At 52.9% G+C, this 26,440-nt stretch overlaps 1 protein-coding gene and 1 long non-coding RNA gene across 4 annotated transcripts in view; one reads left to right on the forward strand and one right to left on the reverse strand.

Annotated features, from left to right (window-relative positions):
- Positions 1 to 26,440, forward strand: part of CCDC12 (coiled-coil domain containing 12) — a 58,205-nt gene that overhangs the window by 17,395 nt on the left and 14,370 nt on the right. For both annotated transcript variants that reach the window (XR_011994421.1, XM_072721061.1), the window contains one exon: positions 20,806 to 20,873. Coding sequence is in view for 1 of the 2 variants with exons in the window: in XM_072721061.1 (XP_072577162.1) it covers positions 20,806 to 20,873 (68 nt within the window). In the remaining variant the exon portion in view is untranslated. The remainder of the gene's footprint in view (positions 1 to 20,805; positions 20,874 to 26,440) is intronic.
- Positions 7,337 to 16,314, reverse strand: LOC112912460 (uncharacterized). 2 transcript variants are annotated; one of them, XR_011994423.1, is made up of 4 exons: positions 16,104 to 16,314; positions 14,460 to 14,722; positions 11,090 to 11,252; positions 7,337 to 10,417 (listed from the first exon to the last, which is right to left on the reverse strand). It is a non-coding gene; the product is annotated as an uncharacterized lncRNA (long non-coding RNA). The 2 variants fall into 2 exon arrangements; XR_011994422.1 differs by lacking the exon at positions 16,104 to 16,314 and having other exon boundaries at positions 14,460 to 14,800.

Raw genomic sequence — 26,440 nt, forward strand, 5'->3', positions numbered from 1 at the left:
GGGGCTTCCATGGGAGGGGTGGGTAGACAGTGTATACATGTAAACAGGGAAGATAGTGTCAGAAACTTGTGAGTGCTGGTGTGTGTGTGTGTGTGTGTGTGTGTGTGTGTGTGTGTGTTGAAGGAGAGCCTGTAGCTGTTCTAGGACCGGGAGCCCCCTCTGAGTGGGAGATTGGAGATGTCGATGGTTGCAGGAGAGGGATGGGATGCCAGATCTAAGGAAGAGCATTTGAAGCTGAGTGGAGAACTTGCATTGGCTTGTTTGAGGGGCAGAAGAAAGCCCTGCATGGCAGGTGTCAAGTGAAGGGTTGGGGGGTAGGGAATAGAAAGGCTGTGGCAGGCTGGGGCCACAGGGGCAGGACCTTGCTCTAGGGGGGATGGGGACCCATTGGAGGCCTGAGTGCCAGGTCTTGCCCTGAGTGTGTGTGCAGACGGGAGAGTGTCATTTAGGGTTACGGGACATCCCAGCAGGTGGACTGTAGGGGCAAGCAGGCTGGGGGGATGGTAGTGCCTGTTCCTGAGATGAGAGGTACAGGAAGAATGGTTTTGAAGGGGAACCAGGAATCTGATGTGGGCCACATTAGGCCTATTAGCCATCTAAGTGGAGAGAGCCTGGCAGGTAGGTGTTGGGACTTCAGAGAGATGCTTGTGTGGGTAGGATCTGAAGCCCTGGGGCTGGGTGAGGTCCCCTGGGGACAGGGTTTAGATAGCACAGACAGTGCCCAGGGGCTCACCCTGCAACCTACAGGAGAAGTGGCAGAGGAATCTTGGGTGGGGGGCATTGGGGCTGAGAGAAGCTGGGTGAGGACTGGAGTGGGTTTGGACACTGGAGTGGGTTTGGACATGACGGGGCAGTGGTGTGGTCTAGCTGTTTGCGGGTGGCCTGTGTGGGAGGGGAAGGTGCTAGTGGGGTCCTGGCGACAGCTGCATTGGGAAGGGGGCCTGTACACTGCTTTGAGGTCTCACCAGCCCTCACCTGTGAGGCTTGCTGAACTCTCAGGAGAGGCAGCACCAGGCTGAGGCTGTGCTCTTGTGGCTTTGCTCTTTGGGCTGGCCCAGTGTTGTGGAGTGGGTAGCCTTCCTGCCCCCTACCCTGTAGGTGGGCTATTCCCACGTGTGCAGAACGCTACCCCTGAGTCAGGCTGGCAGCTTCACTCATGGTTCCCTGTACCAAGGGCTGCTGGGCAGATTGCTTTTGCCACCAAGCTCTACTGACTCTGAGACCAGTAGATAGATCAGTCTTCACGTTCCTCCTGTGTCACACAGGGCCCACCCTCTGGCCCTCTGGCCTTGGTCTGCTTCCTGGGGCTGGGTGCTAGGGAGATGCCCACCTCCTGGCTGAAGTCCACACAGTGCTCTCTCTATGGCATGGAAGGGGTGCTGGCTTCCCCTTGGAGCTGTGCAGGGAAGGCCCTGCGATGGGGTTCAGTGAAGAGAAGGGGACCTTCCCTGAAACTGGTCTAATACCCTGGGGGAAACCTACTAGCCTGGAATAGTGGTGGGCCTCTTTCTAAGTTACCCTCAGAGGGCAGGGCTCTTTGAGGCAGATGCATGCTGTTCTGGATCTTTTCACTATTTAGTTTGCCTGTGATGGCTGAGGCAGACAAGTACCTCTAGACAGGAGGCTGTAAGACAAGGTCCTCCTTTCTTGCCCCAGTCCTGACATGCCATTAGGACCTCAGTTACCCCTTTGAGTGACTCTTGTGACATGACAAGATGTAACCAGGTGTTTGCGAGGCCTCACTGATGGGGTGCAGGGAGTTGGGAAGCAAAGGAATCGTGAAATTCAAGCTGGCTTTTAATCCTCCTATTAGCTTTTGCAGCAGCAGAATTTTTGTTACCTTAATGGTGAATCCCTCCGTTTTATCTGTTTCCTAGAGCTGGGAGGCAGGGAGGGGCTGTGTTTCCCTCCCAAGTAGTTATCTTCTTGGGTGTGCCGTGTGTGTGTGTGTGTGTGTGTGTGTGTGTGTGTGTGTGTGTGGTGTGGTGTGGTGTCCTGAGGTATTTCTCTCTTTGAGGACTGATTTCTTATTGTCCTAGACAGAATGAGTCTTCTCTTTAGATTTTAGTAGTCTGTTTCTGGTTTCTACATGGGCTTTTTTTTTAATTAAAGATTTTATTTATTCATGAGAGACAGAGGCAGAGACACAGGCAGAGGGGGAAGCAGGCTCCATGCAGGGAGCCCGATGTGGGACTCTGATCCTGGGTCTCCAGGATCACACCCTGGGCTGAAGGTGGCGATAAACTGCTGAGCCACCTGGGCTGCCCTTTACATGGGCTTAAATTCTGTTTTTAACAATTCTGTCCCAGCATTAAAAAACTTCCCTTTTAATTGAAGTATACCGTACATAGAAAAAACTAGATGAACCAGCCCAGTGATTTTTCCTAAGTGAATACATTATGTAATCTGTCACTCAGGTCAAGAAGCGGGGCAACATCCCAGCATCCCCCTCCTGCTCCCTGCGCTTGTGCCCCAGGAGTAATCACTTGGGGCCTCTAACACCCTAGGTTGGCTTTCTCTTGAACTTCATGTGAATGGAGTCATACGCTACATACTCTTTTGGGATCCGGCTTCTTTCATTCACTGTTGTGCCTGTGAGCTGTTGCATGTGGCCTCAGCTCTTCTGACTGCTGTACCGTATGCCATTGTTTGAATATACCACGTCAGATCCGTCCCACTGTAGATTTTCAGGCTGGAGCCATAATCTGCCATTCCCAATCTTATAGACGTCTTGGTGAACATGTGTATGTGTATCTGCTGGGGGTAGCCCTAGGAGTAGAATTGCTAGGTCATAGAGGAGATGCTGCCGTCCAGCTTTCCCAGCAGCTCTACCACGCCACACTCCTGCCAGCAGTGAATGAGAGTTCCTCTCCCAACACTCCAGCTATGGTTAGTTTTTTTCAAGTTAGCCCTGCTGGTGGAGGTGTAGCGGTATCCCTCTGTGGTTTAAGTTTGCATTCCCTTCCTAACTTAATGCAGTCGAGTGTCTTTTCATATGTTTATATGAAGTACCTGTTCAAACCTTTTGCCTCCTGTCCTTTTTTATTGAGTTACCTGACAGATTTTCCTATTAATTTCTAGGGGTTCTTTGAGCCTTCAGTGAGTTCTTTGTTCTGTATACATATTGTGTTTTCTCCCCTTCTGGGCCTTGACTTTTCATGCTTTTAATTGCATTCTTTGGTGAACAGAAGAAGTTCTTTATTTTTGTGTAGTCCAATTCATCAAGTTTTGTTTTTTTGTTTTGTTTTGTTTTGTTTTTTTCCTGACTACCTTCTGTGGCCTGCTTACGGGAATAGTTGCCAACTCCTAGGTCACAATGACATTCTCTTATGTTGTATTCTAGAAGTTTTATTGTCTTACCTTTCACCTTGAGATTTCTAGTCCATCCAGAATTTACTTATTTTTGCATGGTATGAGGTAGGCGTCAAGATCCTCCTGCCCATGTGGATATCTGTGACTCAGCACTATTCATTATTTGGCCCAGTTGTTTTTTAGAAAGAAGGCTGTTTTCTTGTGAACGGTTGGCATGCAGCATGCTTAATAATACTGCTGATCTCCTACAACATCTTGATAATAATTGTAATTATTATAGAAGTAGTACTAGTAGTAGTTTTTTCTTTTTTTAAAAGAAATCTTTTTAAAAAATATTTTATTTATTTATTTATTCATGAGAGACACAGAGAGAAAAAGAGGCAGAGACACAGGCAGAGGGAGAAGCAGGCTCCATGCAGGGAACCTGATGTGGGATTTGATCCTGGGTCTCCAAGATTATGCCCTGGGCTGAAGGCAGCGCTAACCCACTGAGCCACCAGGGCTGCCCTAAAAGAAATCTTTTAAAAATTTCATTTATTCATAAGAGACACACAGAGAGAGGCAGAGACATAGGCAGAGGGAGGAGCAGGCTTCATGCAGGGAGCCCGATGGGGGACTCAATCCCAGGACCCCAGGATCATGACCTGAGCCAAAGGCAGATGCTCAACCACTGAGCCACCCAAGTGCCCTAGCAGAGGCAACTCTTAAATTTATTTAACAAAGCACTCAGACATTTCCAAGTGCCCTGTGGCAGCGGCACCATCCTCCGTATTGTATTCTGTGGCTCGACTCTGAGCCCTTGAGCCCCTGGGCCCGGGGCTTTGTGCACCACAGGAGGACTTCCTGTGTACTTGGAGGGAAGGCGGGGACCCGCCAAGCCAGTTCCTCCAGAGCTGCTCAGCCAGCTTTGCCCGACCAACTAACTGGGGGTGTTCTGGCTAGAAATACGAGTTGTTTCCAGGTCACTTGTTTCAGAGTTGAGCTGTTTTAAACGGACCCCTGCCGACAGGTGGACCAGGATGTGGTTGATCGCAGCGCTAAGTATTGTAATACAGATTTGAAATGGAATTCGTGTTCTCCTATCGGGGATGATGTGACCCATGTTTCACCTTGGGATAACGAGGAACACTTCGCCAGCCCACACCCACACGCTTCCCCCGTGTCCCCATGCAGGTGCCCCATGTGCCCCCCACCACTCCAGTGCATGTATCCATACACACACAATAGTGCATCTGCCCACCCTCCAGTCTGCATGCACCACACAGCCACTCCCTCTGCACGCCCAACCCCCAGTGCCCCCAGCCCACACTTACACATGCCCGTACCTCCCCCAAACACACACACATGCACACACACACCCACACCCATACCCTCAGCACCCCTCCCCACACACACCCTAAGCAGCTGGGAGGGCTTGTCACTGCTAAGCCACTGCTGAGCTCCAGGAGACCCCACTATAGAGCTTGGAGTGGCTGGTCTGATCTGGCCCTGCCTGCCTTCAGGGCCCTGCCCTTAACCCCTGAGGCTTTCCCCTAGGTTTGTTTTGGAGGGAAGCAACAGCTTGTACTCTTGAAAGAATTCCAAGAGGAAAACCGGTCACTGTGGTAACGACGCCCTGTGGGGAGTAAAATCCACACTCCAGAGCTGTCTGGATTCAGGCTTCTAAAGAGCTGCTCTGTCCAGAGAAAATGTGAGTGGCTGGCCAGAAGACGTTTGTCCTTTCAAGGACAGCCCCCCCTGCCGCCTCTACAGGGTGTCCTGGGCGGGGTACCACTGGATTTCTTGCAGGGCAATTGAATCCTAAAGAAAATGCACCTGTATTTGCTACCTGGGTGAGGAAGCCATCAGACAGGAGCAGAACTTTCCTGCCCTGAGTCCAGGAGCCCGCAACTGTTCAGGAATGGGAGTGCATGCTGGGCTCTCTGGGACAAGGAGTAGGGTACTGAGCTGTTTGAACCCCTCCTGTGCACCCGACCAGCATTGCTCCTCCTGTTGCATGCCTGCTATGTGCCAGGCCCCATGAAGGGCTTTGGGGCTGAAGTCATCAAGGGCAGACTGGGGCTCAGTGGGGAGACAGGACCCAGGTGCTACCAGCTGTCATCATGATACAGCGCACTGCTGTCTGCTGGGGAGGGGTAGCCGAGAGCCCTGAGTGTCCTGAGTGGAGGGCCAGAGGGCCCTTGTACACTGTAGTGCCACAACCACTGCACGGAATGGGGAGCTTCTGAACCCGCTGTGAAGGCACCTGACCCCACTTTCTCTCCTTTGTTGGCTTGTGGGGCATGTCCTTGGGCTGCCCAGGCTGCACAGCTTTCAAGATGGAGCCTGACATGGCTGAGGTTCTGCGTTTACCTGAGGAGAGAGACTGGGTACAGGGCACAGAAGGCGATAGCTGCCTGGAGGATGGAAGAAGAGGAGGGGAGGGGCAGAGCAGGCAGGTGTGGAGGTAGTCAGGATGTGGGAAGACCACCGTGGAAGCCCCCACCCCCACCCCTCGCCTCCTCCAGGTCCCCCGCATACTGTGACTAGCCTTTTCTGACTTGGACTCACATTCTCTGCATGCGTGCAGGATGTGCCCTTCTAAACGGGTCAGCGCAAGGGCAAGAGCTGGATGGTTCCCTGGCTGACACTGGTGGCTGCTCTGTATGAATTGAGGGAAGTGAAGAGGCATGCACGTGAGGATTTGTTCTGTGATCCTTTCTGGCAGTGTGGCGGGGGAGTGGGGGGCAGTGAGCATGGCTCTGGGGGGGATGTCATGGGCCTCACGCTGAGCATGCAGGTCTCATGCTGGGGCTCCCCTGTCGGCATCATCATCACCATGGTTGGCGCCTACTCACTGAGGACCTATTCTGTGTGGGCCACCATGCAGGGCTCCTCACACCATGTCCACTCTCATTCACCAGCTCTCTGCAGCTGATGAAGGTGCTATCTCCCACGTCCAGGCACAGGCACAGGCACAGCATACTGGTCACCCAGGTCCAGGGCACGACACAGCACTGCACACTGATCACCCAGATCCACCACATGACACAGCATGGCATGCTGGTCACCCAGGTGCATGGCACAGCACGCTGGTCAGCGCTGGGCTGCTTCCTTATGTGCTCCTGCCTTGTCAACCCCTCAGCCCAGCACATGATTTTACAAAGTGTACTTGGCTTCTTGAGGAAATGTGTATAGGTGAGGATTAAAAGACCTTGTTTAAGCAGTGTTTCCTCCCACAAATAAATGTGCCAGTTCTGACTTTAGTTTAAATTTGGTTTCAATTAGGATTTTATCACTTGTAGATCACACCAAAGAGGAGACAACTGTCTTACCTTTACTTTTCCTCAGACTGTGACACACTGAGAAGCAGCTGATCAGAGGTTAAAATAGCTTCTAGTCTCCCAGAAGCTTCAGCACACTGTTTCTCTGTGAACTTCTGACTTGCCTGGGAACTTTTTTTTTTTTTTTTAACATTTCAGGTTGGTTTTTTTTAAAGATTTATTTATTTATTCATGAAAGACACACAGAGAGAGGCAGAGACACAAGCAGAGGGAGGAGGCTTCATGCAGGAAGCCTGATGCAGGACACAATCCCAGGACCCTGAGATCACGACCTGAGCCAAAGGCAGACACTCAACCACTGAGCCACCCAGGTGTCCCTTGCCTGGGAATTAATGCCCAAAGAATTTGCTTTTCCAACCTGGGTGCCTGAGTTGGGGCTGTGTACATTGTACACTCAGCTCCGTTGGGATGGAGGGATAGAGAGACGGACCCCAGGTCAGGTGAGCGCTTGCTTGCGTCAGCGGTTGGCCTTTGTGATGGACTTAGGGGGAAATGCCAGGGCCAAGTACACAGAACACTTTACATCCTGCACCCCGTTTCTTCATTTGTAAAGTCTCCCTGTGGATCTGATGAACCATGGGCCCTAAGACAGCTTTTAGCTCTGAAAGCACTGCACCTGCTTTGCTATTAGGTTATTGCTATAAATGGTCATGTGTAGCCAGGGTACTTAGTTACAACCAACAGAAATCTATTCTGGTTAGTTAGTTTCTCTGTTTTTTAATTTTATTTATTTATTTATTTATTTTTTTATTCATAGAGACACAGAGAGAGAGGCAGAGACACAGGAAGAGGGAGAAGCAGGCACCATGCAGAGCCTGACGTGGGACTTGATCCAGGGTCTCCAGGATCACGCCCTGGGCTGCAGGCGGCGCTAAACCGCTGCGCCACCAGGGCTGCCCAGTTTCTCGGTTTAAAACAAGAGAGCCAGGGGTGCCTAAAACAAGAGAGCTCAGTTGGTTAAGCATCTGACTCTTGATTGTACTTGGGTCATGATCTCAGGGTTGTGAGATAGAGCCCTGTGTCGGGCTCTGTGCTGGACATAGAGCCTGCTTAAGATTCTCTCCCTGCCTCTTCCTCTTCTCCCCCTCTCTAAGAAAAAAAAAGAGAGAGAGAGAGAAAGAGAGCACCCCAGCCTTGGATTTATGCAGCCAAAAAGAAGCCCAGCATTTCTCAGGAGAAGTGGCTCTGTGAGGAAGCCCTACTGCCTCCAGGTATGACGACTCTGCAAGCTTGCTGTGCTGCAGCCCCAGAGGCAGATTCAGTCTTATACTAGCGTCTTATACTAGCGCTGCCATCAGAAGTCCCTGAGGCCGGCCCCCTGCCCCACCCTCCTCACCCCGCTGGGCAGGCCTGTGTGGGGCACTCTCAGCCTCTGTTCTGTGCAGCTATCTCTTCCTTCCCCAAGCCTCAGTCAGAGCCTCCTAGTAAGGGAGGGGCGCAGGCCCTGGGTGGCCCATAGAATGATGGGCACTCAGGTTCCAGTCACCTTACCCCATGGCTCCAGCCGACATGGTCGCCTAGACGGACCGGCCAGCTTGAAATCAGGAGACCTGAGGTCTGGTGCTAGCTCTTGTCCTTGTCCTGCACACTTTCCCTGGACCTCCTGCTGCCCTCAGAATGTTTATGTTATATGAGAGCTTTCTCTGTCTCTTCCCATCCTGCCTGCTCTGTATCCAGAGCCCACCCTGGTCACTGCAGTGGCCCTCAGGCAGCTTGGGGTGGCCTCATACGGGTCACTTCATCCCCTGGTCAGCCTCTGTAAGAGTAGTGATGTGGTCTGACTCAGAGGCTCCTCATTTGAATCGTGTGGTAAAAGTGTGACCCGGGGGGTGGGCAGGAGCTGGGAACATTCAGACTTCCAGGTCTTAATCTGAAAGATTCTGATTTCGGAGGTTCTATTTATAGCCTGTTCCATGGACCTCTGGGTCCCTTTCATGCTGTACCAGATGTTATCAGAGACCTGTGCAGCCTTCACAGTTTGTGGTTTTCTTTCTTTTCTCATTTGGTAAGAATGGACAGGGTCACCCTTCTGGCTTTTGTGCAGAACGCACAGCCAGACCTTACTTGAAAGAGTTTTGGAAGCATGATGCAATCAGAAAACCTTGGTTTAAGTGCTGACCTATCTCTTACCAGCTGTGAGCCATTGAGTACGTCCCTTGGTGGTCCCAAACGGTCATTGCACGGCTGAGATGATAGTATGGGATCCCAGGGAAGGGGGGCAGCAGGCCGAGGCCCCATGTGTGTGAGAGGGAAGTGTGAGTGCCACTTGGCCCTGTGCAGGTGGGAGCAGCTGTCCTCTGCACAGACTTACAGGCAGCAGCTGTCTGCTCTCCCAGGGCTGAGAAAGTAGTTCTCTTGACCCACATCCGACTCCTTTTTCGGTGGCTTCAACCGGTGACCCTCACCCTTCCCTTTCTGGCCCTTTCTTCATGCCCTTTATAAATAACGCTAGCCACGTGGCTGCCGCCTCCCTGACTGTGCTCCAGCTTTTGCCGGCTTCTTGGTGCTGGACAGACAGGGCTGAAGTCAGTAGCACCTAGGGCAAGCCCCCCCCCCCCATGCTGGCTCCTCCTGCCCCAGTGTGCCTTGGCTGGCCCTCTCCACAGACACAGGGCTCAGGCTCAGCGCACCTGCTCCTTCCAGTTATTCTAGCACCCCTGCCCTGCCCACTCTGCTCTCCCCCAGACAGCCCACTCTTCTTCCAGGTGCGTTTGGGTTTCCTGGTCAGCTCTGAATCACTGGGCATTCTCGTAGTACCCAGGGAGCCACGGCACTTGGCTTAGGACATGCTGTGCGGTGACTGTGCATTCACCTGTGTGCCAGCACCCTGAGGGCAGAAGTCATGTCTTCGTCACCTTTTCATCCGCCAGATGACAGGGCTCAGAGACATCTCAAAAATATTTGAGTGAAGAAATGAAGCAACTGGATAGGCCCGTGGGTTTGGGAGTTGGCCAGGCTGAGATCTTTTTCTCAGGGAGAGGCTGACTTGCCTTTATATAGAGGTCTGTAATCTGCAGCCATACCGGCGAGGTGAACTTCACTGGGTGCGAAGTCTTTCCAGACCACAAGGTTTGCAGAATCAGTTGTTCAGGCATGGACTGGGGGCGTTTTGACACCTGCCCACACGGAAAAGAGCGCCCCCCGCCTTGTTGATCGCAGGCTTTGAGGAAGCCAGTGACATCATGTGGCTAACAGGAGCCTTGATGTGGTCCTGTTGGCTGCTGTCAGGGAATGGTTTGGGGACCCAGCACTGGTGTGAATAGGCACATGGGCCTGGTGTGGGGGGAGGTAGAAGTGTGTGATTTTCAGAGCGACTCAACTGGGGTTTTCAGGCCCTTGTTGGCTATTTCCCTTGGATCCAAGGATGGTGAACATACTCTCAATAAGTTCCCTCTTCCCTCTAGGGCTCAGACTGAGAATCCTGTTCACCATCCAGAGTTCGAGGGCAGAGGATGGATCTGGTGTGAGTCAGACACCAGCCATATGTCCTCAGGACCAGAGATTCTGGGTGGCTGTTTTATTCCCCAAAACCAACCAGCTGGGCCCCCATGCAGTGCATCATGACTCCAGCTGTCCACATTGAGGCCACAGGAAGAGGATTCTGGGCCAGCCCCCCAGTGCCACACAGGGCTATCTCATACCAGGCAGGGGTTTCTAAACTTCATGAACATTATTGTTTGCCTTTGCGATTCACTGCTCTTGCTCCAGCTGTGAGCTTTACCATGATGAGGAAGTCCTGGTGGTTGCAAGTTCTGTTCTGTGGCAGAGGAGGCACTTTCTCCCTTGAAAAAACGGGAAATGATGAGGCAGGGGGAGAGGGTAGGGAGGTAACCTCATTGCTCACCACCAGTTGGTTTCTTAACTGAAATTTTTGTCCTGATCAGGGGAGCCGTCTGGCCCAGTTGGAGGGCACTCAGCCTCCAGGGCAGCTGCTGGTTTGGCTGTTGGGCCCAGTCCAGGGCTGCGGGCTGGTGTGTGCAGGCGTCAGCCTTCCCCCTCCTCCCCACCCCCCGCAGAATGCTGGTCCTTTGGGTTTCGTGTGTGTTTAAATTCTAGAAAAGTCACCAAACATTGGGCTGTGCTGGGCCGCAGGGCTAGCCATGGCTTCCTGCTTTCCTGCTGAGCCAGGTGAAGGTCAGGAGAGTCTGTTTAGGGTGTGATACAGTCAAGACAGTGAGTCACGGGCAGCTGGGTTCCTCTAGCTGCTTTTGTTTTTAGATCTTTTTGCTATTAAGTCATTTTGATAAGAGAATGAAAGGAAATGGAAAAAATACTACCCACAGTCATGTATGAGCCCGTGAAGTCTTGGGCCACATGTGTGTCATGATGTGATGCTATGGTTCGGCTCATGGCCATGTGTGTGGACTCAGCACCTCTCACGGTCCTGTGTGTTCTGTGTCACGGTGCTTTTTCCGTGACCATACAAGCCAGGTGCAGGAGCAAATAGGACTCACCTCGCAGTTCCAGGTCACCCTGTTAGGAGAAGTACAGCTGTGAGCACCTCGCCATGTATCACTCTTTTATCTCCTAGTGGTGCTCTTCTGGGTTGGAAGTTCCTGGCCCAGAAATGGGCATATCGGGGGCTCCTGATGGTTTGGTCATGTCTCTGAAATGACACTGGGAAGAGATGTGAGGTGGTGTGATGCTGCTGCTCCGTTAGACACCAATGAGACCACCTGTGTGTTGGAGATAGGTGTGGGAGCATGGCTAGAGCAGAGGGCTGGCTCTTACAGGGAAGCAGCCTAGGCTTGACTCTGACCCTATCCTTTGGACCCTGGCACCAACAGCTGTGTGACTCTGGGTGGGCTACTCACTTACACCAGACTTCCATTTTTATAATCTGTGAAAGAAAGCAGTGCTGACTTGATTAGATTTTTTGAGAGAGAGAGACAAAGTGCACAGATGCTGAGACACGGTGAGGAGGCGTGGGTTCAGGGGAGAGGGACAAACAGACTGGCTCCTGCTGAGCCAGGAGCCCAACCTGAGGCTCAATCCCAGGATCCCAGGATCATGCTGAGCTGAAGGCTGACACTTAACCTACTGAGCCATCCAGGTGCCTCTAGTAGATTTTTATGATGCATAAGTAATTATTTCAGTTAATTGGATAATCAGTTGCTTGGCATAATGTAATGAATGCTATTATTATAGGAAATACATAGAGCAGAGATGAGTAAGAGTGGGGTCCAGCCCTCCCCAGAGCTCATCTTTTACTGGGAAGTCTTCTAGTTTGATGGACCCATTAGATTTGATCCTTACCACACTACTAAGGAGTGGGCATGGTTGAGATTTTTTCCCTCAATCTACAGGAAAGAAGCAGAAGTGCAGGTGATTGTTGGAAGGGAGGCTAGAACAGACAGCTTGGTGCTGAAGACGCAGATCTGTCTGGTAGAAAGAACCACGTGTGTGGTAGCAGGGAACTGGGCTTCTGTGACTGTGTCCCCAAACTGGTGGAAAGAGTAGGACTCTGACATGCACGGACCCGAGTTAGGTCCACTGAGCCTCAGTCCTCACACCCAGAAGGCAAGCTTAGTGATGCCTGGTTCATGCAAGTTGTTGGGAGGAGAACTTGTCCGTAAGGGGAAGAAGTAGCATATGTGTCCTGCCTCCCTTTGGTTGCTCCACCACTCATTTGCTAGTAGTCCAGATGCTGTTAGGCGTCAGGTGTTGGGGGCAGCAGTGGACAGGCCTCTGAGAGCTAGCTCCCAGTCGAGGAGGGAAGAAAGATGACAAACAAATCTCACATGGGCAAGTCCAGGTAAAATCAAATGTCTGGGACTATTCTTGATGGAGAGCCTGCCTGGAAAGAAAGCCCTTCTGCTGAACATGGATGTAACCTTCGGCCCACATGGGGAGGGAAGGGGCCGAAGCCCACCCTCCGTCTCTCTGCCTCCATGCAGTTTGATGGCATGTGCAGAATGAAGGCTTCTGTGGGGAAGCCTCACACATGCGGTGCCCTTTCTTCCAGCCTGGGGCCCTTCTCCCTCATCCCCAAGGGAATCAGATAGGTCATTCTTTTTTTTTTTTTTTTTTTTTATATTCTTTATTATTTATTCATGATAGTCATAGAGAGAAGAGAGAGGCAGAGACACAGGCAGAGGGAGAAGCGGGCTCCATGCCGGGAGCCCGACGCGGGACTCGATCCTGGGACTTCGGGATCGTACCGTGGGCCAAAGGCAGGTGCTAAACCGCTGAGCCACCCAGGGATCCCCAGATAGGTCATTCTTAATTTGAGCTTCAGTTTTAAAAATTGCATGTGTGTCATCTGCAGAAACTTGGCAAATACACACACACACACACACACACACACAATTAGAAAAGGATGGTGCCTTCCATTCACACACCACTACCTTTTACAGTGTTAGGCGTGGATCAGCTTCTCTGTGGGTTGGACCAACCATAATTGGCCCTTTGCTTCCCAGCCTGGATCTGGACCCTGGGCCCTGGGTCTCTGAAGTCTGTTTTGGTTCCTAGAACTCTACTGGCTACCCACTTTCTTGTTTGTTTGTGTGAGGGGGTGCAGGCCGAGCAGGGGGTAGGGAGGTGAAAACAGAGGGAGGGACTAGTTCCCCAGGGGGTGCGGCGGGAGCCAGAGTTCAGGTCAGGCCTGTCGCTGATGGACAGCAGGACCCCAGGGTGCCAGCAGGCTGTCGCCCACAATGGGTGTCACATGGGGCCCTGTGCCAGGAGATGAAGCCAGGTTCCTAACCCCAGTGTCTGTGAAGTAGCACTGGCCCCACTCTCACAGGGAGGAAACAGAGAGGTCCTGCAGTTTGCCCTGCGTGCCACCACTGGTTAGCTATGGAAGTGTGGTCTGCCTCGCGCTGCCTGGCCAGGCCTGCTGCCTGGGCATCTCCATCCCACAGTGCCCCCTACAGGGAGGGCCCTGTGGGAATTTGGAGCCTGGCCCCACCGCCCAGAGGAACTGGTCCAGGCTGGCCATGTGTGAAGGAAAGGGGGCACTGGTCTTTGCCCTGCCCTCAGCATGACCTCTCAAGGGCTTCTTTCCTGTGGGGATGTGGGGAACACATGGGCCCTCCCAAGCCTCTGCACCTTCTGCTGTTACCTGTTCCCTCTGCCGCCCTGCCCCTGCCCCCACTCCTTGAGGTGCAGAACAGGTGGTAGGAGAGCCTCCGCAGATACCTCAGGTGCCACCCAAAGACCTGCCCCCACACTCCACACACCACCGCCATGCTGTTGACACTCCCTTCCCTCCTCCGGGTCACTACCCCCTTGAGAATCTGAAGAGCTATGGATTCTTACTCCAGAAAAATGGGCCTTTCATACCTGGCCTGTGTGTGTGTGACTGGTGACCTCTGGGATCCCGTCCACGGTCCCAGGCTAAGTTCCACCCGCCCTGGTCTGTGAACACCAGGTGCCCTCTCGGTGTGTTCTTTCTGCCCCTCGGGACCTGATGTGGAGGGAGTACCTAGCACAGGGAGCCAGTCTGTTAGCTGGTAATCTGCTGGAGGGGTTGCCTGCCATCGCCTCCGAACACCGCCAGTTTCCCGGTTGTGCCTGTGGCGAGAATAGGACCAGGCTTGGCTTGGGGCCAGCCCGCCCCCCCCCCCCCCCCCACTCTGCCACATGCAGGGCACCGGCAGCCATCCTGGGGCTGTGCTGTGTGGTGGTGCCAGCCCCGCCTCTGGCTGAGGAGTGGGCCCTCTTCTCTGCCACTGAGGACGCCCCACTGGACCCTTCTTCTCCCTGGGAGTCCTGGTCAGAACCTGGAGTCTGTTGTCTGATGCCCCCCTCGCCCCCCGAGCATTTGGGCACTTCTGTGGTAGTGCCACTGCCTTAGTTCCGGCCCTCATCTGCAGGCCTCACCTCCAGCTTCCGGGCTGTTCCCCCAGCACTTTGTTCTCTCTGCTCACGAGCCTCTGGGGAACGCCTGCCTGCTTCCACCGGAGAGCACTGGTGCCTCTGCTCTGGGCTCTCGGGCTCCGCCCTCCCTGCTGGACTCTCTGAGTCTGATTTTCAACGGAGCCCTGAACGCGGAGAGTCAGAAGGTGGGTCCCCCTGCACAGATTGTCCGACACGTCCCCTGCTGTCTTCATGAAGCAGACGTTACTGCGCTGCTTGTCTGCCCTCTGGATTGATGAAAGTGAAAGCTTATCATGAGCTGTGCAGATGCAGCCCGTCTGGGCCCTGCGGCCCTGTGGTTTCTCTGCAGCCCTGCCCTTCCTGGCCTGGCCCCATCCTCCCTACCCTTCAGAGGCTGCTCCTTGTCCACTCGAGCTACAGGCTCTTCTCCTTCCTCCCTGACTATTCACTCTTATAGCCGTGCCATGATGTCAGAGTGATAGTGTCTGTTTTCATAGAAGAGGAACCGAGGCCAGACTGGTTGAATGACTTGCCCACTTGCCCACGGTCAGCTGGGTGAAATGGACCCTCGGCTTTGCCAGGCAGGGTCTGGCACAGAGCCTGTGAGCTCCGCTGCTGCACCTGCTGTAGGTGGTATCAGGCTCGTGGGTACAGACAGGTGAGATAGCTATCTACCCTTGAGGGACTCTCCACCTGCTGGGCAGAGTGGACATACAGGCCAGGTAGTCCCATCCCCCGCCCCCAGCAAACAGTGCTGGGGACCCAGTCTTGGGCCCTGCTGGGATCATTGCTTGCCCGGGAGACTTTGAACCTCCCTCCCCTCCTTCCTCCTGTCTCTGGACAGTAGAGGACTATGCAGTGTCTGCACCCAGGTGTGGTGGCATTCAGCCCAGGGCTTATCACTGCATCTTCAGGGTGAGTCAGACACTGAGTGTCTGCCCTACCCCCTAAGTGCCCGTGGAGAACGGCGCCTTTCACAGCCGCACCCGACAGGAAGTCTCTCTGCCCGACATGGGGCTGACCTGGTTCTGAGGATGGGCAGCAGGGTGAAATTGTGAAACCTGCCAGGTTTGCCCTCAGTAGTGTCAGTCCCTTCCTGTCCCCCTCACTTCCCTTCTGTGCTTATCTCTCATTGACTTTTCCCTGCCCGGAGCCACAGCAACCAGAAAGGCTCAAGCTGGGGCCAATTTCACCTCTTCTTAGGGGACCAGGTTTGGGTCTTAGTCTTTCTTGATCTTGATTGTTGACCAGAAGGGCCATTTCCCTGAACAACTCACCAGGCATACCCAGAGCTAATGAGGCATGTTGCCTGGGCATTGGAAAGGGTTTCTGTACCTGTGGGTTCCTGTCGGGTCTCCAGCTGCTTCACGTATGGGCTAATGGCAGGGGAAACTTAGACCAGAGATTGGAGTGTCTATTAACCCTTTCCTGCTTCCTTCTTTGTCTTCTGGAAGGAAGAGCCCTGGGCAGCAGCTCCTCTTAGGGTGAGGGTGAGGGGCTTGCTCCCTGTCCCCTCAGCTCAGGAGCTCCTCCTTCAGCATGACTGCCCCTGATGGCAGCTCCCAACCCCCATTTACTCTTCACCAGCACATATGCACAAACATCAGCAGGCTGGGACAGGTCCAGGCCGGGAGTGGACAGTCTTACCTGGCTTCTGGTCTCCCCATCTTCTCCCACGATTCCACTTCCAGGCTGCCACAATGCCCTTTGAGAACATTGGCCCTGGCTGGGCTAAGCCCGCCCACAGCCCTGGGGGAAGGCCTTGTCAGCCCTCCTCTAGCCCTGCCCTCCCCCAGTCCGGCCTGACATGGCTCCTCAGGCTCCACAGGTCTGGACAGTGCCCTCACTCTGCTCTTGTGGCTTTACCAGGCAATTACCATTCTTTAGCTGCTTGGTAACCTCCCATTGGATACTTGGAGCTGACTTTAAGGGTTACCTCCTTCTCTGACAATGCCTATCCCTTGCCGATTCCCCAGGTATACAGAACATGTCATAAAGTCTTCCTACCACTCATGGCACAGAGGTACGTTTTTGAAGTCTGTTCCTTTAAGTAGATTTGAGATCCTTGAGGACAGCATTCTTGTTTCCTTTATCTTTGTGCTGGGCAGATCCAGCACAACAAAGGGAAACAGGAGGGAAGAGGGACCCCAGTCTTTGCCTCAGTGGGGAGGGCAGCAGAAGGAGAGGCAGCAGCTTCTCTTCTCCCCACACCTTCTGCATTTCTGATGGTTGATTGAGTTTCTGATAGGGTTCAGGCAGCAAATATGGATTAACGTGCTCTTCTCATCCCCTGTAGGGGTAGTCCGCTAATGAGGGCTTCTTCTGGGGAAGTGACTGAGGAGCAAACACATTGTTAAAACACCAAGTCTGAAATGTCCCAGAATTGATAAACCTCCAGCTGGTCTAATATTTTATTATTTTCCAAAGAGCTCTGTGCCCAGTGTGGGGTTTGAGTTCATGACCTGGAGATTAAGAGTTGCATGCTCTACCGACTAAGCCACCCAGGCGTCCCTCCAGCTGGGCTAACAGAGAAAGACAAAAGACAGAGGTTGTCGACGTCAATGGATGTCACTACAGATCCTACAAAAGTTAAAGGGATAATAAGAGAATATTATAAGTGTTTTTTTGCCAATACATGCAGTAACTTAGGTGAAATGGATAGTCCTTGAAAGAAGAATTCAGGAGGCTGGCTCAGGAAGAAATAGAAAATCGGTGGAGTCCCATATCTAAAAACCTCACAAAGGAAACTTTGGGTGGGTTGAGATGGCTTCACTGAAGTCTTATCATAGATTTAAGGAAGAGGTAATACCAATCTTGCATAACCCTGCACTCCCGAGGGTGTACACCAGGGCCTGGGCCTAGACTGGGGCTGGCTGCAGCCGGTCTGAGTGCATGTGGTCAGGTCTGAACCAGGTCTGAACCGTCGGGGAGCATGGGAGAGGTGGCTGGGATCAGAGCCGGTTTTAGAAGCTGAGTGCTGCTCTGGATACACTCTCTCATCTCCTTGGTGAGAACGTAGGGCAGGGGGGCAGAAGGACCTTGATCCAGACCTGCGGTCACCACTGACAGGCTCTGCGGCCTTGGGCAAATCTCTTCCCTCTCTCTGGTGGCCATTTGCTACCAGGCTCCCTGTATGTTGAATTGAGGACCTAAGAGACAGCTGTGGGGGCCTTCAGTTCCTTGGGGCCCTTTGAGTCTCTGAAGCTGGGGTGGGCCACGAGGGTAGTCTGCACCTCCTGCCTCCATCCCAGGTAATGAGTGTCCTGCCTTGGGACCAAGGCCAGGATCACCCAGAAGCTGTTTTCCTTCTCACAAATGCTTACTGTCCTATCTAGCTGAATTGCTGTTGAGTGTGAAGACTGGAGCACACCTTGTCCTTGCTTTTATGTGGCCTATTGTTACCCTGCTTCTCTCCACCCCCCCCCCCCCTCCCAAATATCTTCATTGTTCTTGAGCACCTGCTCTTCACACAGCAGCCCAGGCTAGGGTCATCCTTAACCTCACACTATGTGCAGAATTGATGGTACGGCCCACCCACCAGGCTGCTGGGCATTTTTTAAAATGTCACATAGATAGTGGGGTGTTTTCTCATTTGTTAATGAATAACCAGCCTGTGCCAAGGCACTTGAGTGTCTCTGAGACTCCAGGACAGTGGTGGGTGCAGTGGCTGCTGAGAAGGGGCATGGTGTTTGCAAAGGACAGGTTCTCAAAGGCTGGTCCTGGAGCCCCCACCGTTGTCTGCCAACTGGTCCAGGTGAACAGAGCCCCGTGGAAAGAGGCCTTCCTGTGGGGTGCTTCTGGAAAAGCTGAGCCTTTTTCTGCCCTTCCACCTCTGTCCTTACTCACCAAGGGGAGGCAGGCCATCAGGGAGTCCACTGGCTGGCAGTTGGGAAGGAGCTTTCTTTTTTTTTTTCTTTTTTTCTTTTTTTTTTTTTTTGACTGTTCAGGCTTACAGCTTGCTTAATCCACTGGCATTTCATCAGGGACCGGTGCGTGTGTCAGTTGGGCCTCCGTGGAAGGGGTCCTACCCAGGCCCCCGAAGCCCTGGAGGCCAGTAGAGAGCCCTAGTTTGTGTCTCCTTTGAGAATTTATACTCTGTCCTCCTCCTTCCCTCTTGGGCCATCACCAATTAATGCCTCTCTGCCCCAGGGCTTGCTTGTGGTGGCCAGACTCTGCCAACAGCTCCCCCAGCCTTTCCTCTGGCTCCTGGTGCCTTAGGGCACTGGTCAGAGCCCCATGTGACCAGCCCCACTTGGCCTGCCAACTTTACCAGCATTCCCCTTTACCCCTTCACCAGGCCTGCTGCTGCTGCTCCAACCACCTGGGTGTTTTGCACACCACACCCACCTTTGCTCAAGCTGTGCACCCCCCTTCTCAGGAATGTCTTTCCTACTCCTGTAACACCCACATTCTGTCCATCCCTCCCCCTCTCCCCAGAATCCTGTTGACCTCTATCCTGCTGCTGCTGTCACTCATTCCTGCTGCTTCATCCCTGAGCTAAGCTGCTCTGGGTTGAAGTAGCAAGGGGTTATCTTGAGCTATTCACATCATAAAAGCGTTTCTCTGGGCCAAAAGCCTCTAGCCTGCCTGCTTTGAGTGGTCTCCTTCCCTGCAAGTGTGAGGCCAAGGAATGGTGGGGTCTGTGTTCTCAGGTCCCCATGATGGTCACTGTTAGGAAGTGACTCATAAAACAAATCCCACTCTTGTGGAGGCAGTTGTCAGCAGCATAAACGAACTCTGAGGAGAGTTAGTGCATGTAGCTGGTTTACTTAAAATTTCTATGTCGGCTCTAGCTCTCTGCTTTTTTAAATTTTAATTTAAATTCGATATAATAAACATATAATGTATTATTAATTTCAGAGGTTAGAGTTCATTGATTCATCAGTTGTATATAACGCCCAGTGCTCATCCCATGTGCCCTCTTTAATGCCCAGTTATCCCATCCCCTAGCAATCTTCCCCCCCGCACCCAGCAATTCTCAGTTTGTTTCCTAAAGTTAAGAGTCTCTTATGGTTTTGCCTCCCTCTCTGTTTTCAATTTATTTTATTATTCCTTCCCTTCCCCTATGTTCCTCTGTTTTGTTTCTTAAATTCCGTATATGAATGAAATCATATAGCATTTGTTTTTCTGTGATTGACTTATTTCTCTTAGCATAATACCATCTAGCTCTGTCGTCCATGTTGTTGCAAATAGCAACATTTTTAGTTTTGTTTTTTGTTTTAGTAACCTCTACACCCAACAGGCAGTTCAAACTCACAACCCTGAGATCAAGAGTCATATGCTCCTCCAACTGAGCCAGCCAGGCACCCCTCTAGCTCTTTCTTTCTTTTCTTTTCTTTTTTTTTTTTTTCTAGCTATTTCTTATGTCATAGCGGCCTCCCTGTGGCAGCACCTTACTGATGTCTCAGAATACTGCTTCAGTGAGATGGTCAAAGGCACGTTGCTGCTGGTAATGCAGTGCACAGTGACACCCTCTGGAGGACCAGCCCTGGCATGCACAAGGACTGTGGGGGTGCCTCAGGACTGAGAACATGGTCATGCATTTGAGCACATACATGTGCACACACCCTGCATGTCCGTCTGTCCCCAGGGCCAGTCTGATCCTACAGAGTAAGGAAGAAAGCTTGGGAAGACACTTGCTTCTGCAGGTGGAAGCAGCATGGTGGCATCCTTTGTTGTGGCCCCTGATGTGTCTGGAGAACAAGTATACAGTGTCAGGTTTGAGGTGAACATAGCTTCTCTAGCCTTATAAAGAGATGGGAGGCAGGAGGAAGACAAAAGACATTTAGAAGAAATTTTTCCCATAGAGACTTCAAACTAAATCCCCTTACCTCTATCCCCTGAATATATTATTATAAGCCCGGTTCTAGTTTGAGTTATGCTAGTCCTTAAGGTAAATAAATAGGTGTTTCTGGAGAGGCCTCTGGCATGGAAGGGGAGTCAGGAGGGAGCTTTTGCCCCAGCTTGGTTGCTGGTGACTGCCCATCCCAGCTCAGGGGGTGGCCTCATGCAGAACCATGAAGGGAACCCTCTGGCACTGATCACCTGTTTCTCACCACTAAATCCTTCTAGCTTCTGCTAGCATTCTCTGAGAGCCACCACTGTGTGTCTAGCCTGGGCTGGGGGCACCAGTTGTTAAATTTTGGGGGTGGGGTGGGTAGCGGGGGAGTTGAAGGCTTGGGGCACGAGGCTTCAGTGCTGTGCCCCACTCAGAGGCTGCAACAGCAAGCTGTTCCTTGCCAGGGTGGGTGGCTCCTGAGCTGTTCCTTTTTTCACCAGCTTCCTGGGCATGAAGGACTGGAAGTAGGAGCATCCATCTGAGCAAGTGGTTTTCTCCCTCCCTTTGTAGGACAAGGAAGATGGGGAGCCCAAGACCAAGCAGCTCAGAGAAGGGGAGGAGGAAGGCGAGAAGCACAGGTAAGGCCTGTGTTCACCTCCGTGTTATCCACCTCTGTCACAGCCTCTGCCCCTGTGCCTCCCCCACTCATGCTGTGGCTGCCTTGAAAAAGCTCGCCCTTCCCCTCCACCTGAGCCTTCTCTGCCCCCTTTCCCCCACTGACCAGCTGGCTTTGACCTGGCCACCAGCATTTCCTTCCTGACCCCCATATGGCTTATCCCTCTTCTTAAAACCTCTTGCGTGGCGTGGTTCCCCGGCACCTGCAAAATCGGGTCCAGACCATGTGTGGCTTGTGTGCTCCGCCTGGGCCACCCGACCCCTCCTGGTTCCCCGTCACCCCTCTGGCCCTTCAGCATCTCTTGGCAGAGGCCTCTGTGCTGCTGTCTCAGCCTGGATTCCTTGTCCTCTCCTTCTTCCTCTTATCTCCACTTCACAGGCTGGTCTTCATACGGAGCTGGGCTCAGAGGCCTCTGCTTCCTCCTCCCTGTCTGTGCTTCCCATGCCCCTCCTGGGAGATCAGGGAGCATGTTTCTCTCCTGCCAGATCCTGTCACCTGGTCCAGTCAACTTCAGTTGCCCGAACACGGTGCTCTGCCCTGTGGTTGTGGGCACACAGTCTGCCCCCTGTCCCCGTCCCGTCTGGATGGCTGGCACCTCCATATAGCATGGGTGCTGCTTTGCATCAAAAATACCTGGGAAACATTTGTACATCCCAGGGGTGGGGCAGGCGGGAGCCATGTGGTTGGTCTTCGTGAGCTGGGGAGAACCTTCATGTCTGCACAGCACTTCCATGGCCAGAGTTGGGGATCCCATGTCCTCCTCCTCCAGCCTTGCGCTAGGGCCACAAGGGTAGCTGGGGAACTGTGCTTGGAATCAGACTTGGTTTCTGAATGGACAGGTCCCCTTGGTGTTCCCTGTCCTGAACAGTTTCCTTCAGGCACCGGGCTTGAACGTACCTGCTCACTCGGGGTAGTGAATCTTGATGTCCTAAGCAAACTTACCTGGGCGGACTGTGCTTTGAGGGGGCACAGCAGGGGACCCTCCCTGGAGAAGGAGCAGGACTTCTTGATGCCACAACCTTGTCTTATCTTCACCACAGTGAGTGGAACCTCCCCGGGTGCAGGCCCCTCATCAGAAGCTGATCCCAAACGAAATGAGGCTTTTTCAAATTCATGGGGCATGCGCTTGTATGACTTGGCAGTTTACAGAGTGGGTTCACACGGTCTTCATGGGCAGCCCTGTGTGGTTCTTGCCACCTCGCTTTTTATCAGCAATGGGAACAGCTCTGTGCTGAGAGGTATAGGTGATGCTCAGTGGTGGTGCTGGGACCCTTACCACCCTAGTGGCAGGCTCTGTGCTTTCTGGTTGGGCCTGGCCCCCTCCACTGGCACCTCTAGGGGCCCTCGCTAGTGACAGAGATGAAGGCCAGGTCACTGCTCTTTTGCTGAGTGACCCCACTTGTGTGATTTGGGGGTGGATACCTGCATAGTTTCCCCAGTTCTATGGGACACTGTGTACCTGCTGAGGGAACCTTTTGATTTTCTTCTGGTTTATTCTTACTTGGGATCTCGGCCTTGAGTCCTGATTTCTGGGCTGTCTTTGTTTTGCTGGGAGGTCCCTGCTCTCATCCCCTTTCTCCTTGATGAGAAAGAGAAGGGTCATTGGTTAGCAGGTGGCTAGGTTGGGCAGTTGAATCCTTAATTGTTGAAGTGTGTGATTGAATCTCAAACAAGGTGTTGATGGAGGAAAGAGCAGGCTTCAGAATTGAAAACAGTCAGGGCAAGAGCATTTTTATCAAATGAAGAAGCCCACATGATGATAGAGGTGTTATTCACTCAACAAGTCCTGACTCGGCTGGTTGGCTGGTTTGCCCAGGGCATCACCCCTGATCTGGGAGGTGATGGTGGACCAATACAGCCCCTGCCCTCATGGAGCTGATGCTGTCTAGAGGGCGACAGACTGAACAGAAAAGCAAGTGTGTGGGAGGAGGTCAAGGGCAGTGAAGTGGAAGCTACAGAAATGTGAACAGCACATGGAGATCAGCTGCTGGGAAAGCCCGGGGAAGCTGGGGGGATTAGGGAAAGGCTTCAGCCAGCTACAACACTGGATTTCTTAAATAAAAAGGGAGGAGGGGGAGGAGGAACAAACCTGTCTCAGAATCAGCAATGTTACTTTTGTTGACTCTGGAGGAAGGGATTACAAGTGTTGTGTTGTGTTCTCTGAATTTTTCTGTGTGCCTGAGGGATTTCATAACAAAAACCATGTGAAAAAGAAGGGTATATAGAGCTCCAGGTTCCTACTCGCGAGCTCTGGATAAGAGTCCCCATTCCCCCTACATTCACCTTCTGGGTTTTTGTTTTTAAGATTTTATTTATTCATGAGAGACCCAGAGAGGTAAAGACACAGGCAGAGGGAGAAGCAGGCTGCCTGCAGGGAGGGAGCCTGTGGGACTCAATCTTAGGACCCAGGATCACTTCCTGAACCGAAGGCAGATGCTCAACCATTGAGCCACCCAGGCATCCCTACCTTCTGGAGCTTAATGAGTCATTTGTGGTGAAGCTCGAGACCCCCTCTGAAATCCCCTGCTGAGCCCACCGGGCTGAGCAAGGGCAGGGGGCCCCCTGTTCTTTGCTCCTAGCAGCCCAGGGATGAAGCATGAGGGACACTGCATTGGGGTTCTGCTTCAGCTCAGCCCATTCTTCCACTTTTCTCTGAGTCCACCTCCTCTGAGGCAGGACAGTTCTAGCTTGCTCATCATGAGCTTGGCTTCTGTGTGGCCATCCCTCTGCTATCAGTCACTGCCGTGGTTGTCAGGATGCCCAGGATGCCCGGCCTTAGCTGGGAGTGGAATTGTGCTCCCAAGGAAAAGTGGTCTCCCCTAACTTGAACAGCCCTAGAGCAAAGGCTTTGCCTGGGTTCTTCAGGAAGGCAGAGCCTCAGTCCCTGTTCCAAGTGGCCAGACCCTTGTGGGTTTAACCCCACACTGCAGGGTCTAGGGCTTGGTTATGGACCTGCTGGAAAGAGCACAAGGCAGCAGAATCTGTGTCTGTCTGAGGAAAGAGGGGACCTTTCTCCTCATCTGTATCCCAGATCTTGAAAGGGACTCCCAGAAGGATGCTTATGTCTTGGGAGCTGGCTCCATGGAGCCCCTAGCCACAGCCCCTGCCATGACCCCCTTTGCCAGTGGGGATAAAGAGACAGCCTTCCAGCTCCCCTGAGGTGAGGGGTGGCCAGGGATGACCACTGAGGCCAGTGACCAGTGGGCATCTTGGCTTCCTTGGCTCCTGGGAGGTAAGTACAGTCTGCTTCAGTCCAGGTCAACCCACACTGAGCCCAGATGCCAGGTGGGCACCTGTGTGGGCACCTGCCCTTCTGAAGTGTCCTGAGAGGATTGCAGGACCCACTTGGGGCAGCCTTCAGCCAAGGGCAGCAGGACAAGACCTCAGGGAGAACATTCCTCTTGAGTTGGGTCTGAAATCTCAATGGGTAGGATTTGGGCAAAGAATGCTCAGAGGTGTGAAGCAGCTGCAGAGTGAGAAGGTCTGTGTGTGTGAGGGTGACATCTTGTTGGGGAGGCATGGACAGACACCCTCTGACCCACGGCTTAGAAACCCCAGCTCGGGCTCCGTACAAGTGACCAGAGCGGGGAGGGAGATGTCATGCAGCGGCCCCGCAGGCACTGCACGGGCTTGTGGAGGTAGCCTGGGTATTCTGTTGGTGTTCATTAGTTCATCATCAGGCACTTTGGTTTATATGGCCAGGACTGAACAGAAATAAGAAATGTCGAGACGGTTCTTTGTGCAGCAGGGCCCAACATTGTAGGGAGCTAGGCATATGGAGAGAGCTGGAGACCTGGAAGCAGCTCGGGCCGAGAGACCAGTCCTACTGGTTACCAGCCTCCTGGCCCTGGCAAGCCTCATTCCTCGGGGAGCCTCACCTGAGTAGCTTCAACTGAAAGATGGGGAGAACAGCACTTGCTTCCCTGAGGAACACAGCAAATACCACCACTTTTTACTGGGCTCATGCTGGGCTCTGTGCAGAAAGGAGAAGCTTTTAAGCCCTCCCGAGAGAGCTGAAGGACTCCAGACAGACGTGGAGAAGGCGGAACTTTCATGCAGGCTGTGCTAACTTGCAGATAAGGCAGTTGTTGGGGAGACAGCAACATGTTTCATCAGTGGATGAGGAAAGGAGTGAGTACATGCAGCCAGGGAAGGAATCATTAGGTCCTTTGTGGAGCCTCCCGTCCTTGGTACAGGTCATCTTCAGCAAGACAGTTGGGTGGCATCGTTTTGCAAATGCAGCATGGGGCCAGGGCATGTGGCTGAGGAGATGGGCAAACCCAGCAGAGTGGGAGGCAGGCCCCCCAGGGCCTCGCCCCCTCGCCAGCCGTGCTGGAGAATTCCCCAGCTTCCTCTCTGCCTCTGCTCCTGCCCATTTGCCTAAGAACCCTTTTCAGAATCTTGTCTGTTCTGGTTCCTTTGGCCTTTCTTATAAACTTTAGTTGGCTTTTTTTTTTTTTTTAATTTTTTTTTTTTTTATTTATTTATGATAGTCACACAGAGAGAGAGAGAGAGAGGCACAGGCAGAGGGAGAAGCAGGCTCCATGCACCGGGAGCCCGATGTGGGATTCGATCCCAGGTCTCCAGGATCGCGCCCTGGGCCAAAGGCAGGCGCCAAACCGCTGCGCCACCCAGGGATCCCCTAGTTGGCTTATTAATATCTATAAAAAAGCTTGCCAGGATTTTGATTGGAATTGCATGAAATCTGTAGATCAAAATTCCTTAAAATCTGTACTGCTTTCCCCATGATAAATCCTACCCTGTCCCGAGACAACCACATCCCCATTGGGGTGGGGACTCGGTCCCTTGAGGGTAGCCCAGCCCAAGCCAGGGTCTGTGGGAAGTAGAGAGGTGTTTGCATTCCCAAAAGGGCCCTTCATGTCCTCTGGGCTGGATCTGTCCTCTTGCAGTCAGCCCTTCCTGTAGCTAACTCTGAGGGGCACCCATGACTCATCTCTCACACAGTCCCTTGCTGACCCCCTCCATAAGACACAATCTTGTGGTCCTGGAACCCTGGCCCCCAGAAAGGGGCATTTCTGTCAGCTGCTTCTGTTTTTTTAAGCCCTCAGTCACTTCCTCCTGATGGCAGTCAGCTAATACATGTGCCATGGAGGGGTGTCTAGGGTAGGGCCTGTGGCTGACAGTCACGGCCACCATGCCAGGTGGGAGGAGAGGGGAGGAGTTGCACACCCTGTCAGGCATGGGGCAGGGGAGCGTGTCTTGTTAAGTGCCTCAACAAGCAAGCCTCAAACCCTCAGCCCCGACAGCTACCACCTCCCTTCGGCTTTGGATTAAGGTGTGTACCCAGCTGGAGCAGTCACCATTCAGGGACAGTGGCTCACCCTGTAATGGGTGCCACATACTGTTGCCCAAGAAACTGGGCCACCAGCCCTCCTCTCTGGGCTGGAAAACCAGTTCTCCAACTCCATGTGAAGAGACGTCCCACCCCAGCTGAGGCCCAGCCCATGCCTGGCCTGGTGCCCAAACGCTAGTGGCTGGCAAATGCCAAGCCCTCTCTCGTCCGTGAGT

Source organism: Vulpes vulpes, chromosome 9 (genome assembly GCF_048418805.1).
Source record: "Vulpes vulpes isolate BD-2025 chromosome 9, VulVul3, whole genome shotgun sequence".
NCBI classification, from domain to species: Eukaryota; Metazoa; Chordata; class Mammalia; order Carnivora; family Canidae; genus Vulpes; species Vulpes vulpes.